Source organism: Haliotis rufescens, unplaced genomic scaffold (genome assembly GCF_023055435.1).
Source record: "Haliotis rufescens isolate VD_foot unplaced genomic scaffold, xgHalRufe1.0.p SCAF_8, whole genome shotgun sequence".
Classification (NCBI taxonomy): domain Eukaryota; kingdom Metazoa; phylum Mollusca; class Gastropoda; order Lepetellida; family Haliotidae; genus Haliotis; species Haliotis rufescens.
This window is the reverse complement of record NW_025964372.1, coordinates 47650643-47669747: the sequence shown is the minus strand read 5'-3', so window position 1 is coordinate 47669747 and position 19105 is coordinate 47650643. Positions and strand designations below refer to the sequence as shown.

Here is a 19105-nt window from a genome sequence, read left to right as displayed (position 1 = left end):
AACATGACCTTGAAAATCTGTTGTAAAATAAGGTTCAAATAGGTCAAACCTTCACCTTTAACATGACCTTGACAATTAGTTTTAAATAAAGTTCAAATAGCCTTCACCTTTAACATGACCTCATCAATCTGTAAAACAGGGTTCAGATACACAACACCTGTCCTTGTTTCATCACGTGAATGTCGAGGACCAGTTAGGGTAACATGTATCATCTTTCAGTGTCTGGTATGATGCAGACAGAGGATTGAACCACCGGTCTCCTGGGATCTGTCCAATAGTAGCTACTCCTTTCTACATTTGACAATAACAACATCAGACAATAACCTCTAAGGAATTTCTGATTATCTTTCCAGAGTGAAATAATTCTTGAAACATATTCCTAGCTACTTTCTCAAATTACAATAAGTATTTTGTTTGGAGCCAAAGCCAGACAATATGAATCGTCTACAGTACAATACAAAAAAGTGATTCCAAATCTCAGAAGATAAACTTATCGTTTGTGTCTATTTCAAAGTCTACAACTTCAAATAATACCAATGAAGTGTCTCGGCATGACAGATGCAACTCTATAAATAGACTTCATACCAGTCGATAAACAAGACGCGTTCATACTAAACAGATGATGTAAAGCTAAATAATGACCCTGCCTATGAAAATTTAGTTCTGGTGATTTTCTGTCCATAAATTGGCATCATATTCATATGAATTAAGGAAGATATTGTATTTTAGTATTTAGTTTAGATCGCAAATACGATGAATCTGGGACCGTTGGTAGCAATGGATACCGCTGGAAGATTTCTTAGGGACTGGGGCGGTGGGGTAGCCCAGTGGTAAAAGCATTTGCTCGTCACGCCGAAGATGTACAATGTGTGAAGCCCATTTCTGGTGTCCCCCGCTGTGATATTGCTTGAATATTGCTAAAAGCGGCGTAAAACCATACTCACTCACTCTCTCTCAAGGACAGCTTACCTGGACTCGGTTCATCTGAGCAGGACGAACAGGTGTGACGAACGTGGTGTGACCCTGTTTCTCTGTTGTGACTGATGAGGTACGAGGGCGTGTCCCTTGCGTGACTGGTGAGGGACATGGTGGTGATGTGAGGGGTATCACAGGCACTGTGTTTGTTCCTGAGAAATTATGCTCTAAATATAAATGGAACAGAAGAGAGGAGAAGCCCATTTCGACCTCTACATGACAAGTCCCCATAAACTACACTGACTTAAACGGATTCAAGTAGAAAGGTTGAACTATATATGACTCACTTATTTCTAGACATTTCTAGATACAAAATACCGTATTCGACGTAATAAGCGCCCAGGGCGCTCTCAAAATTAGAAATTGGGGCTCTTATTAGAGCATAATTGTTGTGAAAGAGCTGAAAGATCGTAAATTTTGTGGTTTATGCTGACAGCCTGAAATGATACAAAAAGAAAAGTCTGTGTATTATACACGACAGATATATTTTTCCAGACTTTAATTTCCCGTAATTGAGGGTGCATATAACACACGAGTGCGTATTATACACAAATAAGTAAGTCTTGTGTACATTGATCAATGGAAGGGTGCTAATTAGGATTGTTCACTAGCCAATATATTAGCAAATATCGCTGTGGGCGCTTATTAGAGCGGAGCGCTTATTAAGTCGATTACGGTACCAATAGTTTCTGTCAGGATTCTTATAGTGATATAAATGTTTAAAAAAAAGAAGTCCCAAAGCACTGTAGCTCACCTGGATATGTAGTCAACAGTTTAAAATGCCAACAAAGACAGACAATCAGCAAAAGATGCTATCAGCATTGATACACAAATAGTTTCCCCATCATATTGGGGCAAAAGAAACTAACACTCAAATCCTAATAATTTGACAAAATATGATGTAATCGTAAGAAATATACATGCCAAAGTACAGTGTCTGACCAAGTCTGGCAATGTCAGAGGAGAAAGGGACTATGGAACCAGATGTGCATTTTATGAGAATTAAAGATCAAACATGTTCAAAACAGAAAATCACACTTTTTAATTATTATGAAAATTAGGATCTTTGTTGAGTCCCACTTCTAGGAAAATAAAATCCAAATTTCTTTGCATTTTCAACAAAAGTGGGTGAATGAAGGCCAGAAATATGTTTTTATGAAACAGCTTAAAAACTCAAAGGATCAATTTGGAGTTTTGATCAAGCTTGTAAAGTTACAGTTTCATTGGTCGAAAAGTTTCTGAAGAGATGATTATGATGGACAGCAAACAAACCGACTTTCAGTCAGGTGAGCTAAACACAAATGACTGTGATAAATAAATCTTGTCCAAATACTCAAAGTGCTGTATTTCCAGGGCAAACCTACCTTGAGCACTGTTGGGCTCTTGAACAGCTTGAGATAGGACGAGGATTCCATGAATATTCTGAAACCAAGACTTTAATACAAAGAACATTCTCAACTAAATCAAATGTAAATTCAACAGCAAACATATGATGATATTGGTCCTCACAATTAGCTAACTCAACACACCAACACACACACACCAACACACAGACACAGACACAGAAACACACACACACACACAGACACACACACACACACCAACACACAGACACAGACACAGAAACACAGACACAGACACACACACAGACACACACACACACCAACACACAGACACAGAAACACAGACACAGACACACACACACACAGACACACACACACACACCAACACACAGACACACACCCACCCACCCACCCACCCACACCCCCACCCCCACCCACACCCACACACACACAGTGAAGCGTGTGTACCTACCTTGATGCTGCCTGCATCCAGCCCACACATCATGGCTTTGTTACACAGGTTGACGTCCTCCGACAGGAGAATCACACTCAACGTCCGAACTGGAACAGAGAATAACATGAACAATAATAGCTGGGGTTCCTGAATGTTTTTTGGGATATACTTTTGTAATGATGACACAGCTTAAAACATGAGTTATCAAAAAATGACAAATCCCCCAAATCGCAAAGGGCACTGGTTGATACATATATCAAGTATGGATGAAAAATCTTTCACTGTTTTCAAGTTATGCTCGAGAAATGAAACACGGATGGACAGGCGAACGAACGGACAGATGACTATTTCCTTCCACATTGTATGTTAGGGTGATAACAAATATCCCCCAAAACATTCATGCTGCCTATTTTTTATCAACTTTTTTTTGATCATTATACATATATATTATCAGAGGACTTGAGAGTCAATTGTTTGAACAGTCAGTGATGAGGACAGCCTTGTGTTGTAACCGATTTTAAGCACTGATACTCTCGACTGAAACAAATTGATAGCTTTACATGTCTCTCTATTCTAAAGACGACATTTAGCTTCATTATTGAAGGGTCACATAAGTATGTAGGGTGCCACATTTGAAGATATGCCAGCGATCGTCAACACATCTATTATGCTGATGATGTTTGGTTTGGTTTGTTTGTTGTTTAACGCTGCACTCAGCAATATACCAGTCGGTCTGAAAATAATCAAGTCTGGGCCAGACAATCCAGTGATTAATATCATGAGCATCGATCCACGCAATTGAGATCAATGACATGCATCAACCAAGTCATCAAGCCTGACCACCAGATCCTGTTAGTCGCCTTTTACGACAAGCATAATGGCCTTTTACGGCAAGCATGGGTTGCTGAAGACCTATTCTACCTATCTTCACAGGTCTGCTGATTTGGATAACAGTTGAAGGGCATTTTGTTTATGCTTATGTCACACTGATTTGTTGCTTTTATGAAACGGGAAGAATGAAAAACGACTATTAAAACAAAGAAGAGTGCAAGTTTGAAGGTCATGGAAAAAGCTACCCAAAACACAAGCCTGAAAATAACCACTGGCTAAGCCCATGCGCGTGCAATGCATGAAAAGGAAAACAATCAATGTGGGTTTAATGCTCGATTCCAGATGCAACTGAACTGCACTCTTGGAAGATGAAAATGTGACCCCTCAATAATGATGTCGAAACACATGGATTCCAATGTCCATAAAATAGTCAATAAGACTGGGAATTGCATGAATGAATCTGTACAACTGCAGCATTTTCTTAGTTTCTCAGACAGCTCAAAAATTTATAAGCATGTTTCAGTTCAAGGGGAGACAACTCACACTTATTTCTGAACTGCAAGCAGCATTGTAGCACCCGGTCATCGTTGCATTCTATCTCCAGCCCCTCCACCATCTCCGCTGCCTGGAATACATCGAGTACATTGTAATGAAATTAAGGCTAGCTGCGATCATGACATGAAAATGTAATACAGATGCAAACAACACAACATGCTGGTAGGAAATGTGTGCAAGACAGACAGCAGACATTCAAATAATCCTCAATTCAGAGCAACTAATTACTACACACAGACTGGCATTGACCAAACTGAGCAACTCTAGGTTGTCTCTTGGAAAACTCACCTCTCTATGAGTGAGTGAGTGAGTGAGTATGGTTTTACGCCGCTTTTACCAATATTCCAGCAATATCACGGCGGGGGACACCAGAAATGGGCTTCACACATTGTACCCATGTCGGGAATCAAAAACGGGTTTTCGGCGTGACGAGCGAACGCTTTAACTACTAAGCTACCCGACCGCCCCACCTCTCTATGAGGTACTAGGTTGTCTCCCAGAGAACTCTCTCTTTATAAGATTCTAGGATGTCTCCCGGTGAACTCACCTCACTATGAGACTGGCCAGTTACTCTGGGATGTCTCCTGGTGAACTCACCTCTCTATGAGACTGGCCAGTTACTCTGGGATGTCTCCTGGTGAACTCACCTCTCTATGAGACTAGCCAGTTACTCTGGGATGTCTCCTGGTGAACTCACCTCTCTATGAGACTGCCCAGTTACTCTGGGATGTCTCCTGGTGAACTCACCTCACTATGAGACTGCCCAGTTACTCTGGGATGTCTCCTGGTGAACTCACCTCTCTATGAAACTGGCCAGTTACTCTGGGATGTCTCCTGGTGAACTCACCTCTCTATGAGACTGCCCAGTTACTCTGGGATGTCTCCTGGTGAACTCACCTCACTATGAGACTGCCCAGTTACTCTGGGATGTCTCCTGGTGAACTCACCTCTCTATGAAACTGGCCAGTTACTCTGGGATGTCTCCCGGTGAACTCACCTCTCTATGAGACTAGCCAGTTACTCTGGGATGTCTTCTGGTGAACTCACCTTTCTATGAGACTAGCCAGTTACTCTGGGATGTCACCCGGTGAACTCACCTCTCTATGAGACTGGCCAGTTACTCTGGGATGTCTCCTGGTGAACTCACCTCCCTATGAGACTGGCTAGTTACTCTGGGATGTCTCCTGGTGAACTCACCTCTCTATGAGACTGGCCAGTTACTCTGGGATGTCTCCCGGTGAAGCAGGCATTGATGTATTTGACAGCTCGACTCGCCTTGCTCTGGCAGCTCATGGACTGAACAAGAGAGATAAATCAACATCAATGTTGCAGAGACTTGAACTTCCCTTTCTAATTACACACAGAGGAAATATTACACCTATCAGGTGATTTCTCAAAATAATACTTAATATGAACCAGTGGGTGGACCTTTTGAAGTACAATTCTGCTCAAAATGTTGTTAATAACAAGAAGGGGTTTGGAGAAAATGTTTTAGGCAACTTTTAATTTGCATCTGTTCATATGATGGCAGCCATATTTGATTACTGAATTTTCTGATTTCAGGTTTTGAATAATTTTTCACAAGTTGGATTTTGTCCAAGGCATTTTGTCCTTGGGGACCTTTGTCCTACACAACATACGAGACTTAGCCGTGCCCGGTTGTCCTTGAGGGCATCGAGTTCCTGCAGCACCACCCAGGGGAACACCAGCGTCGGCAGCCCGAACCCTGCAACACAGAGGTCAGTGAGTCCAGTCTCTTTCACATACATGACTTCCTAAATTCTTTCCTTGAGACAGACCTGTATTAATAGTGATAACAATAAAAAAGAACAAAGAAAAACAACATAGTATCATGAAACACCTCTGAGTAAGCATAGACCTAATTTCAGTGTCATTGCAGATACTACGTGACCTCGCACCACAAGCTTGCCGCAGTCAGCCAAGTCGATTAGCTACTGTTACTGACATAGTGGTCCAAACTGACAGAGCTCCCATCCAACCCAGGTCTTCTGTTTTTTATATAACGTCTTCTGACACATCTTGTAAGTATTGTAACAAGCGTATAGTTGACAAAGTCATCTATATCCCCCGCCCATTTTAACACGTTATGGTCCCAAACAAGGTAACTGACCCAACATTTCTCTTAGCCCATGTCAAAATAGCTGAAATGGAAATTCTAAAATAAACATTTCTAAAACTCCTTAATATCAAATGGCACTAGTTCAGTATGCGCTTTATATATAGACATGCAATGTTTGGCAAGGAAATATTTAACAGTTTATTTGTTATACTACTTAAGTAAACCAATCCTATATTAAAACTTAAATCCAACTTGTTGTCATGGAAACATAAACAATAAAAATTTCTAAAAGTGCTATATATCAAATGGCATCGGTTCAGTATTTGCCTGGTAGACATGCAAAGTTTTGTAAGAAAGTATTTAACGTTTTTTGAGTTACACTCTGGAAACGTACACCACCCCTGTAGAACCTAAGTCAAACTTATTGCCATGGAAACATGAAAAATAAAAATTTCTAAAATTCCCAAATAGCAAAAGGCACCAGTTCAGTATGTACCTAGTAGAACTGCAAAGTTTGGTAAGAAAGGATTTAACAGTTTTTGAGTTATGCTCCGGAAACGAACACCACCCTTATAGAACCTAAGTCCAAATTGTTGCCATGGAAACGTAAAACATAAAAATTTATAAAACTCCTAAATGGCAAAAGGCACCAATTCAGTATGTGTCTGGTAAACATGCAAAGTTTTGTAAGAAATTATTTAAAGGTTTTTGAGTTACGCTCCGGCAACGAACAGCACCCTTATAGAACCTAAGTCCAACTTGTTGCAATGGAAACGTAAAAAATAAAATTTTATAAAATTCCTAAATAGCAAAAGGCACCAGTTCAGTATGTGCCTAGTAGACATGCAAAGTTTTGTAAGAAAGTATTTAATGGTTTTTGAGTTACGCTCCGGAAACGAACACCACCCATATAGAACCTAAGTCCAAATTGTTGCCATGGAAACGTAAAAAATAAATATTTATAAAATTCCTAAATAGCAAAAGGCACCAGTTCAGTATGTGCCCAGTGGACGTGCAAAGTTTTGTAAGAAAGGATTTAACAGTTTTTGAGTTATGCTCCGGAAACGAACACCACCCCTGTAGAACCTAAGTCCAACTTGTTGCCATGGAAACGTAAAAAATAAAAATGTATAAAACTCCTTAATAGCAAAAGGCACCAGTTCAGTATGTGTCTGGTAAACATGCAAATAATTGTAAGAAATTATTTAACGGTTTTTGAGTTACGCTCTGGAAACGTACAGCACCCTTATAGAACCTAAGTCCAACTTGTTGCCATGGAAACGTAAAAAATAAATATTTATAAAATTCCTAAATAGCAAAAGGCACCAGTTCAGCATGAGTCTGATAGACATGCAAAGTTTCGAAGAGAAATATTTAACGGTTTCTGAGTTATGCTCCGGAAATGATTTCGGGACGCACACACGCACACGCGCACGCACGCACGCACGCACGCACGCACGCACGCACGCACGCTCGCTCGCTCCCTCCCTCCCTCCCTCCCTCCCTCCCTCCCTCCCTCCCTCACTCACTCACTCACTCACACACACACACACACACACACACACACACACACACACACACACACACGGACGGACGGAACCCATTTCTGGATAATAAGGAAATACCAACACTATTAACATAATTAATCATGTTTACATCACCTTGTATGTCCTCATCATGCAGGTCAGACAGAGGCTTCAGGTGATTAACGAGCACACTCGTGTCCACAACCAGATACAGCCCCTGGAACAGAGAACCACAGTGTGACACCTCAAAGGACAGGCACTGACACACAGGTGTCCACCACCAGACACATTGATAGACAGTTCTCTTTAATGCTATTATTTTTCAGACAAGTGCAGTTTGAAATATGTTTTCACTGACAAAACATATCAGAACCTATAACTGATTCATAATTTCAAACTAAGGTCACCCTGTGTGTGTTGATCTCACCTGTGAGGCTGCTTCAGCCCGTGTAGCCGAACATGGCAGAGACAGGTCAAACGCTGACTACAACAGAGAACATACCCATGTTGGCATCATTCACAAAAACACCACAGTCAAAGAAAGAGACACATCTGTGGAATGTAGAACTAAGGAGGAGGTCGGGTAGCCTTGTGGTTAAAGCGTTCGCTTGTCACATCAAAGACCGAGGTTCAGTTCTGTACATGTTTACAACATGTCCCCTGACATGATATTGCAGGAATATTCCCTCGTCAAGATAAACCCCTGCATCCTCCTTTCAAGCTTAATATGTTGTCGGAGAGAGGATCACTTTAGAGGGAATGTGAATGAGTGAGTTGGGTTTAATGCCACTTTGAACTACTGGGAATGTGTAAAATACAAAAGAAAACATGGACTGTCATGTAAATGTTTGGTCTTAGTCAGTGGTGCTTATAAAGACTACTTACAGATTGGTCTAGAAGTTGGTCAAGGGGCACTTACTGGATGAGGGGGCTTAATACAGAGAATGTGGTAGCAGCAGCCCACATTTCATTTCGACACTTTTCATATATCTGTTATCTCAGGCAACATAAAATATTGTTGATAAAATCACTAAACTAACCACCAACCCTTCAGTCTGCAATACAAGATAATTCATCCATCCATCCATAAACCAAGTTGTGAAAGGACAGGCCCCTATATTAAACGACCTACCTGACTAGAACTGAACTCTAATTCTCCTCGGACTTCTTGAAGCTGAAACGAGCAAAGACAATCAAACAGTTATCAAACACAAAAGGCAATCTGTAACTTGGTTACAGTATTTTCATGCATATATATAAAAGAGTTTTTATCTGTCATATTATCATTTATATGAAGGATTCCTTGTTCAATACAACAGGTCATCAAATACTTTATCTGAAACAACCATTCTAATCTTAACCAACTTTCAAAATAACCAAAACTAATCTTTATTATTGGTGAGAGAAAGTTCTAAAATTTACTTTCTGATCAAGTACTCATTAAATGAATGACTAAACAAAAACCATAATAGAACAAAGAAAATCAGCTCAGAAATTCTGGTCACTCAGAAGGAATTTTTGTTCATGATAGAAACAGCTCTCAAAGCGTTCACCCGCCACAGGTAAAGGGCAGTGTTAATTATGAAAGCTGAAGGATGTGATGAGAATTAAATAATAGTCTTGGTAACTCAGGCACCACCCGCATCATCATAAAGCCTGCTGTACGTTTCAATTCAATAAAGCACACAGTTACTTCCCTTTACATGTGCACTGTTTTACTGTGCATCTCGTGTCATGGTCATGGCAACAGTAGGAGTTTGAATGCTTGTTTATATAGGGAAGCCATTTCCCAGGTTGATGGTACACAACTGTTTGTTTCGTTACCATGGTTACATATTAGTTTGAACAAGCTAAAAAAAACAAAAAACAATGCCCACACTATATTTTCAACAGTCATTGCCTGAGAACCAATTCTTTTATTTTTTAAAGCATTCTACTAAATGAAAGGAATGGTGATGCTTACATCTATTATCATCTGATCCTCGTCCTCGTCGGTGTCTTCGTCCACCTCCATGTCACAGACCTCATCCTCATCCTGGGGATGCTCTAGCAGGGCTGAAACACACATCACATTGGACTGACCAGGCCATCACATCGGACTGACCAGGCCATCACATCGGACTGACCAGGCCATCACATCGGACTGACCAGGCCATCACATCGGACTGACCAGGCCATCACACTGGACTGACCAGGCCATCACATTGGACTGACCAGGCCATCACACTGGACTGACCAGGCCATCACATCGGACTGACCAGGCCATCACACTGGCTTGACCAGGCCATCACATCGGACTGACCAGGCCATCACATTGGACTGACCAGGCCATCACACTGGACTGACCAGGCCATCACATCGGACTGACCAGGCCATCACACTGGACTGACCAGGCCATCACATCGGACTGACCAGGCCATCACACTGGACTGACCAGGCCATCACATCGGACTGACCGGGCCATCAGATTGGACTGACCAGGCCAGCACATTGGACTGACCAGGCCATCACATTGGACTGACCAGGCCATCAGATTGGACTGACCAGGCCAGCACATTGGACTGACCAGGCCATCACACTGGACTGACCAGGCCATCACATCGGACTGACCAGGCCAGCACATCGGACTGACCAGGCCATCACATTGGACTGACCAGGCCATCACATTGGACTGACCAGGCCATATTAATAAATGCTACGTACATCACATTGGACTGACCAGGCCATATTAATGAATGCTGCGTACATTACATTGGACTGACCAGGCCATATTAATGAATGCTGCGTACATCACATTGGACCGACCAGGCCATATTAATGAATGCTGCGTACATCACATTGGACTGATCAGGCCATATTAATGAATGCTGCAAACTAAAGACAAACAAGACATATTATTGTATGGAGCTACTTTATATACAATATCAGTAGTATGATGTTACACTAATTGTGACTGCATAATGACAACCAGTGTTGGCCACAGTCAGGCCACACACTGTAGCCACATGATTCCAATTTCAGTCATCTCATAACATACCGTATTCGACGTAATAAGCGCCCCGCTCTAATAAGCGCCCACGGCAGTATTTGCTAATATATTGGCTAGTGAACAATCCTAATTAGCACCCTTTCCGATTGATCAATGTTCACAAGACTTATTTATTTCGCGTACAATATGCACTCGTGTGTTATATGCAACCTTAATTATGGGCAATTAAATTCTAGAAAAATATATCTGTCGTACATAAACATTTCAGGCTGTCAGCATAAACCACAAAATTTATCTTTCAACTCTGTTTTTTTCACGAAAATAATATTCTAAAAAGAGCCCCCTATTTTTAATTTCGAGAGCGCCCTAGGCGCTTATTACGTCGAATACGATACATTCAAAGAATGAGGTCAATGTGGCCTATTCTGACCAGAGTCCCTCCCCACAGGGATGACCCAAAACACAAGCAATTGTCTAACTTACCATGCATGAACACTGAGTGAGACCTGTCACTATTCGAGTGTGGACCAGGCAAACCAGGGTAAAACAGTAATTTAAGCCATTGGGTGACGCCCTGGAAACTTATTTGGGTATCTATCCTATTCCGGGAACCTATCTTAAAACTGCATCCTGATAACCTATCCTTACAAGGGTCCAAAGGACATATCCTAACCCTGATCCTGAGGAGCTATCCTAGCCCGGGTCCTGAGAACCTATCCTAACCATGATCCAGAGGACCTATCCTAACCATGATCCAGAGGCCCTAAAGCAGATCCTGATAACCTTAACCCAGATCCTGAAGACCTATCCTAACCAAAATCTTGATAATCTATAACATGTATAACCGATCTATACTAACCCAGATCCTGAGGACCTATCCTAACCCAGATCCTGAGAACCTACCCTAACCCAGATCTTGAGGACCTATCCTAACCAAGATCCTGAGGACCTTTCCTAACCCATGTCCTGAGAACCTATCCTAAAACAGATCCTACTTTTACCCAGATGCAGAATACATATCCTAACCAGCATCTCATGAGGAAAGCAGGGAAAAGGAAGTGTATCCTAGGTTACTGACTTACCTTGAACCTGAACAGAAGGCTGAGACCATGCAGGTGTTTCCGGCTGGACCTCCTGACTCCCATTAATAAGATCTATCCACTCCTGGACGCGGTCAAGTCTGTCTGCCTGTGGAGGGGGTCGAGGACCGGGGGGGTCCCCAGGGACACTGTTGTTAGTGTTAGCCTCACTGTCCGACGAGACCACCCTCCTGACATCAGGCTGATGGTTAGGTCTATGTTTTCTAACTGGGGAGAGGACTGCAGCACTGGGGCCTGGAATGTTCAGCGGACTTACTTCACTTGAAACATTCAACCTGTCAAACACAGGTGATCGAACAACAACAGCTGAAGTATTTTGATTGACACGCTGAAGACGATCTGCTACTGTCTGGTCTTCCACATTGAGGTCAAGATATTCACCTGATGATTGACGGCTACATTTAGTCCTTCTTTGAGGACTCAATACAACTTTCCTCTTCTCTCCAACTGATACTTTTAGAGACAAATTATTCTTTGGCACAATTTTCACAGGCACAACATCACTGGTGGGGGAATCTGAATTTTTTCTTTTCCGTGTCCACAAATCTTTGCTTGACGAACTGGGTACCGTCTCAGGGTCCTTGCCCTGTTTCAAATGTACTAGATTAGAAAACCGCCCTGCTCCAGCAGCAGTCAGGGATTTGTCTTGTGTTTTGTGACGTTCTGATGAGCGCACCACCTCTCTCCTGCCACTTTCACCCTTCTTTGTCCGTGGGGATTTGTCTTGTGTTTTGTTATGTTCCGATGAACGCACCACCTCTCTCCTGCCACTTTCCCCCTTCTTTGTCCGTGGGGATTTGTCTTGTGTTTTGTTATGTTCCGGTGAACGCACCACCTCTCTCCTGCCACTTTCACCCTTCTTTTTTAGTGGAGATTTGTCTTGTGTTTTGTTATGTTCCGATGAACGCACAACCTCTCTCCTGCCAATTTTCCTCGTAAGCGGCAGTGGGAATTCCCCCATCCTCTGTATACTACTAACAGAATCACTTCCCGATGTAGTTTTCTTCTTTGAAGTTTTAACATTATCAGAAGACTCAACATCTTTTCTGATTTCTGTTAACACTTTGGAAATATTAAAGGAGTGTTGTCGGTCACCTTGTGCAAACTTCCTTGGCTTGTCACTCACTTCCTTTTTCACCTGTAATTTTGAATCAGGCGTCTCTATTTTGAATTTAACTCGAGGAACTTTCTCCTCAGACTTACACTTCTCCTCCTTCATAGACACTTTCTCACGGACTTTGTGTTTATAACTGGTGTCCGGACATTTTCCTTGAGATCTTTTTGGTACTTGTCCAGTGGACTGTTCTTTGGTGGGTCTTACCTGTTCGTCTTTTTCGTGAGACGGAGAGTTGGAAATCACATCATCATAGATGTTCTTCTGGAACTGACTAAACACAGGCTCATTCTGGGGGTCCTGCTTTTCTGCTTCACTGTAATATGGGGAATCATCGGAGGAGTCGGTCGGAGAGTAGCGAGGACTGCATGGTGGACTGAATTGTTCCTTTCCTGCATGACAAGGTGGAGGTATAGCATTCTGAAATAACGGAAAGAGTGAGTGAGTATGGTTTTACGTCGCTTTAAGCAATATTCCAGCAATATAACGGCGGCGGACACCAGAAATGGGCTTCACACATTGTACCCATGTAGGGAATCAAACCCGGGTCTTCGGTGTGACGAGCAAACCCTTTAACCACTAGGCTACCCGACCTCCCCTAACGGAAAGATATAGACCATGTAGCCATTTCAGAACCATAAAAATGCTCACATTACCAGTGTATAAAATTCCCCAAAATTTCAGTCAGACTGGCATTCTTTGTAAAATTACCTGACGACCAGATAAAATGCTGCCAGTCCACATTGCTCTAGACTAACGAGCTAAAGAGTAAAAACAGTACTGTTTAATGTTAGTTCTCAGAAAATAACATTAACTCGTGGATTGTCAACTTAGTAACTTTAACTCATTGAAATTTTATTCATCAATATTATAAATGTGTTAAACGTTTCCAGTTAATTTACCTCTTACGATGACATATGATGACATGCATCAACCAAGTCAGCGAGCCTGATCACCTGATCCCCACTAGTCGCCTCTTACGTGCAACATTCCAAGACTGACCATCAGTCAGCAAAACAGACCGTCTCGGACATTCGGACAGGGGGGTATTTTAAACAATAGACATTACACCAATTCATGTTATCATGTTCATTTGGTGTTGAGCAGGAGGATATCATCATGATCATCAAAGCAGCTATTCAAAGTAAGCGACTGTCAAATAAGTAATAGGTCACAAAATTGTCAAAATGAGGTAATAAATGTCCATCACGTAGCCGTGGAACAAAAGCACATCCTAGTACGGACAAGGGATGCAACTCTGCACAGTGGGTTTTGTTAGCCGTGGAACAAAAGGGGACCGAAGCATGTGTAAAAGATTCTGTCTGTTTCCATCCTCAACACAGACAGCCTTAGACAGTCTGTACTTCTAAGACTAGTCCAGAGATTTCTGCCATGGGAGCTGTGTCAATTTACGCATATCAGATGGGTACATAAAGTACGTGATCTAGACTACCAGTTGTCAGACTTCCATTTTGTGGAAGCCTTGGTGGTTGAGTGGGTCAGATCGCTGACTTTATATGCTGGCGATTAGGTGGCTCACGCTAAGAGTGTGGGTTCAATGAGATGCCATGCTTTGCGGTAGTGTTTAACATGGATATCCCACTCAGACACCAGTTCATGTTATAACCCCACAAGTACCATCTATTGAAGCATTCTGAGATCAAACTACTGACCCTCCGCTGTCTGGGCAGACCCTATACACTACACCATGGAGACAGCCTGTATGGATGAGAGTGAGCAGGGTTTATACCATTATACCAGAGACCATATAATAGAGGGCATCTATTATATGGTCTCTGATTTTACAGAATATTACAGACAAATGATCACAATCTGGAAAAATCTGTGAATCTGTGGATTTTGTTATTCCAACTGCATCATTACATGATGCAAGAGGCCATATTTTGTTGTAAGGTTGTTGTCAGGCATATCTTAGCTTTACCCACACGACTGAACTCGGGATTAAAAATCAGTTGACACATATTCACAACATACATATTCTACCAGAACATCGGAACTCACGTTGTTCGTTTTGACGAGATGAGGCATTTCCCATGTTGTTACACCACTGTGTGTGTTGAAGTAGTAGACACGTTCCGGGTACGTTGACGACTGTTTCACAATCCAGCCAAATGGGAGGGAGGGTTTTTCACGATTCATTCTGTGGTCATTTCTTTAACCAGACACATGCCCTCATCTATAACATATAATGCATATGAACATCAAAGACCATACTGGTTCCAAATGGAAATTATTAAAATTTGCACCTCCTATTGGTGATATTCAAAACAAGAGTGTGTAGGCTATGGTTTTATGTCGCTGTTATAAATATTCCTGCAATTGGCAATGGGCTTCACACAATTTACCCATATGGTGAAATAAAATTGGCCCTTTGGCTTGATGAGCAAAGGCTTTTCCACAATACAGACTTGTCGCCCTTCAAAACGTATAAGACACATTAACAATAAACAGCGCATCACATAATTTTATGTTCTGTTTTACAGATCAAACATTTTAATTTCTTCTAAGGGCTGTGGGGTAGCCTCGATGTGAAGCGTTCACTTGTCACACAATGTATGTGTGAAGCCAATTTCAGGTGTCCCTGTCGTAATATACTAAAACAACGTAAATTTCACAAATACTCAGATCGTTTTTAGCCGTCCATTCTACCTAAAGTCCCAAGTATATATTCGATCTAAAACTTCAAGGATTAACTAATAGTTTCTGCAATATGTCCAGCCAGCACACCCAATGGTCACTGACCAGCTCAACATCTGTTCAGCCATTGAATCGGGCGTTTAAAACTCCTTGGGTTCAATATTCATCAAGAGTAAGTAAACATGACAGTTGTGTGATATTGGTGCTACAAATAACATATGCCAGTGAAAATATATCACCATACCAGTTCTCTTGACCATAAATTCATAAATACAAGACCTGTCCCCTGCGTTTAACAAAGACCCCCACTTTTCGCTCACCATCATCCCCTTAGCTCGAGACCAACTTTCGAGTATTATAAATAAGTATATACTGTATCATGACAACATGACATGAGTCATTTCTTGTACTGTCATAATTCATCTCTGATTCTGATTACACTCTAAGTGATTGTCCTATATATACGCACCGTTTTTTTCTATTTATTATTGTGTATTATTGTTATTATACCTACGACTTCCTTTCCACAACCACATGCAGACTGGCTCGCCTGTCTTAGAGCGCATGCGCTCCTCTGACCGGGTACCAGTCTACAGACACATGGACGGGTAATATAAAACGTTACACTGTTCTTTCGCACGAAACGAAATTGTCCCCAGTCTGATGGTTGGTTGAATGGTTGGTTGTTTAACGCCGCACTCAGCAATATTCCAGCTATATGACGGCGGTCTGTAAATAATCGAGTCTGGACCAGACAATCCAGTGATTAATATCATGAGCATCGATCCACGCAATTGGCATCGACGACATGCATCAACCAAGTCAGCGAGCCTGACCACCCGATCCCGTTAGTCGCCTTTTACGACAAGCATAGTCACCTTTTACGGCAAGCATGGGTTGCTGAAGACCTATTCTATCCCGGAATCTTCACGGGTCCCCCAGTCTGAACTGAACTGAGCTTTATTACACTGAGGTCACTCGCAGCAGGTCCCATTCAAAGGGCGTGGTTTCTACAGGCCATCGGACGACTGCGTTGCTTCCCCTCGACATTTTATCTCACATTTACTTTAGTATAATCGATATATAAAAATCAACCTCTTTGATGTTCACACAAGTATTTTCCCGACTTACCTTCAACAAGTTTGCATTTCCCGAAAATATTCTGAAGATTCAGGTTTTCATCTGAGCATCCAGGGCAGAGTCTCGACTATTCATTTTTTAAACCGATCGGTACAATGCAAGTGGCCTGATGATGAAGCAACTATGACAGTTCAACGCCAGGTACATTAATGTACGTCAATCTAATTGGTTGATGAAGGAGTGACGTCACACTACAAAAAGCTCGTATAGTACATTCAAACCGGTCGAGAGCGTGTAATCGGGTCATACAGCCAGTCGTCTGTCAGCTGTGTAAACAAAATGCTTTTGGATAACACAGCGGTTTGCTCATCATTCCATGACCTCCTCACTTTGTATAAAGGAAACATTCCACATTTCCACGAGATAATACACACATACAAGTATGTTTTTGTGAATGAATGTAACCCAGCCTCAGCTCTATATGAATGACCAGAAACCTATGATTGTGGGTTCGATTCCCGGTTCGCCCCGATTATGTTTCTAGGTTATATATACCCATGCTCGTGGGTTTCACCGAAGTGGTAAACGTTTGAGACCTGCATCACTTCGGGCTTTCCTCCCACAAGCTGACACGCCGCGATGTAACTGAAATACTGTTAGAAGCGGCGTTAAACCCAACTCACTCACTCACTCACTCTATAAGAATTACAAATGGGGAATGCATATAAAATTTATGTATACTCTATGTATGTATGTATCATTTCAGAACAGAAGTTTACAGAAGAAGTTTATGTATCATTTCACATGCAACCATGCCGGCTGACGGTTGGAAATTTATTTGTCTGATATTTATTTTAACTCAAAACATCCAGCCTCCCTTTCCAGACCAAATAAGCTGTATCACACCGTGAAAAGAGAGGGGAAGTATGACATCAGTTTACATCATATTAAGAAGTGGTTATTTAGCTTCTCAAGATGCCTATTCACTGCAGCGACCTTTAAGGTATAAATACAAGCGGAACAGAGTGGTGGCCTCTGGATTGAATGATCGCTGGGATATAGACTTGGCTGATGTATCCAATATTGCTTTAGACAATGCTGGCGTTAAATACCTGATGATAGTTATGAATGTGTTTACCAGGTATTTCTTGGTTGAACCATTGAGCAATAAAAAACCCGACTCTGTTATTAAATCTTTGAAAAAGATATTTTCTCATACAACTCTGCCTAAGATCATACGATCGAGAATTTGATAATAGGAAAGTGAACGCTTTCTTACAAAGAAAAGGGATTACCTATTATGTGATTCAGAATGAAACCAAAGCGTCTTATGCTGAGAGAGTCATACGGACCCTCAAGACAACGAGGTACAGATATTTCACCTACAAACAAACGTATCATTATTTGGATATTTTGCAAGATCTCGTCTGGGATTATAACCACAGACCTCACAGATCATTGAATGAACGATCACCCTCAGACATAAACATCACTAATGAAAATGTAGTATGGAAAGAACAATTTATTGATTCTCTGAAAAAACACGAAACTATCAAGAAAGATAAGAAACCCAGGAAGAAATCGTTTAAGTTGAAAGTTGGAGATCAAGTCAGACAATCCCATTTTGGTTTGCATTTCAAGAGAAATGGACTAAAGAATTTTTTTTGTGAGAAGGCGTTATTATAGAGATGGTATTCCTGTCTACCAGTTAAAAGATATGGCAGAGGATCCGATAAAGGGGAGTTTTTATGAGAATGAACTTCAGAAAGTAAACAAGCCTACTGACACCATCTGGCTGTGGAGAAAGTTTTGAAGAAAAGGAAACGAGTTGGTGTAAAAAAGGTGCTGGTGAAATGGATGGGAAATCCCAAGAAGTTTAACAGCTGGATCCCAGAGGCTAATATGCAGAGTATAGAAGGCTCATCCTCTTATTCCAGTGTCAGTTGCATGCCAGTTGTCATGGAGTCCACATCGCATCAGAGCCCACATGTTTAGTTCAAATTTACCATTCCTGGTAATGCTGTCTCAGTGGGTCCATCCGGTTGTGGCAAGTCTATGTTTGTCTATTACTTAGTGCAGAGAAGACTCATCAATCCAGTACCTAACAATATTATATGGTATTACACTGAGTGGCAACCTCTATACGACACCATCTACAAAACCATGTCCTATGTCAAATTTGTCACAGGGATTCCTTACAACATACAAGATGAAAATTATTTAGATTCACATAATAATAACATGATGGTTTAAGAGGACTTAATGTCTGAGGCTAAAGATGATAAACGCATCTCACGACTGTTTACCCGAACCTCTCACCATAAGAATGTTTTCATCTTTCTACTATTGCAAAACCTGTTTCCCAGAGGCAATGAGTTACGTGACATTGCTTTGAACTCC

The 19105-nt window shown here is 41.6% G+C and overlaps 1 protein-coding gene across 9 annotated transcripts in view; it reads right to left on the bottom strand.

The window, feature by feature from the left end:
- Positions 1-16885, bottom strand: part of LOC124152764 — a 35284-nt gene extending 18399 nt beyond the window's left edge. For 4 of the 9 annotated variants that reach the window (XR_006863553.2, XR_006863551.2, XM_046525813.2 and 1 more), the window contains exons 1-13: positions 16095-16183; positions 14990-15164; positions 11836-13387; positions 9728-9819; positions 8897-8938; positions 8192-8248; positions 7900-7981; positions 5799-5884; positions 5356-5454; positions 4147-4228; positions 2791-2879; positions 2340-2397; positions 970-1127 (exon numbers count right to left, since the gene is read on the bottom strand). Coding sequence is in view for 7 of the 9 variants with exons in the window: in XM_046525813.2 (XP_046381769.2) it covers positions 970-1127; positions 2340-2397; positions 2791-2879; positions 4147-4228; positions 5356-5454; positions 5799-5884; positions 7900-7981; positions 8192-8248; positions 8897-8938; positions 9728-9819; positions 11836-13387; positions 14990-15127 (2535 nt within the window). In the remaining 2 variants the exon portion in view is untranslated. Of the gene's footprint in view, positions 1-969; positions 1128-2339; positions 2398-2790; positions 2880-4146; positions 4229-5355; positions 5455-5798; positions 5885-7899; positions 7982-8191; positions 8249-8896; positions 8939-9727; positions 9820-11835; positions 13388-14989; positions 15165-16094; positions 16227-16756 lie in introns of those variants that run through there. The other 5 variants (XM_048389049.1, XM_046525811.2, XM_046525810.2 and 2 more) reach the window with 5 other exon arrangements.
- Between the last annotated feature and the right edge of the window lie 2220 nt (positions 16886-19105).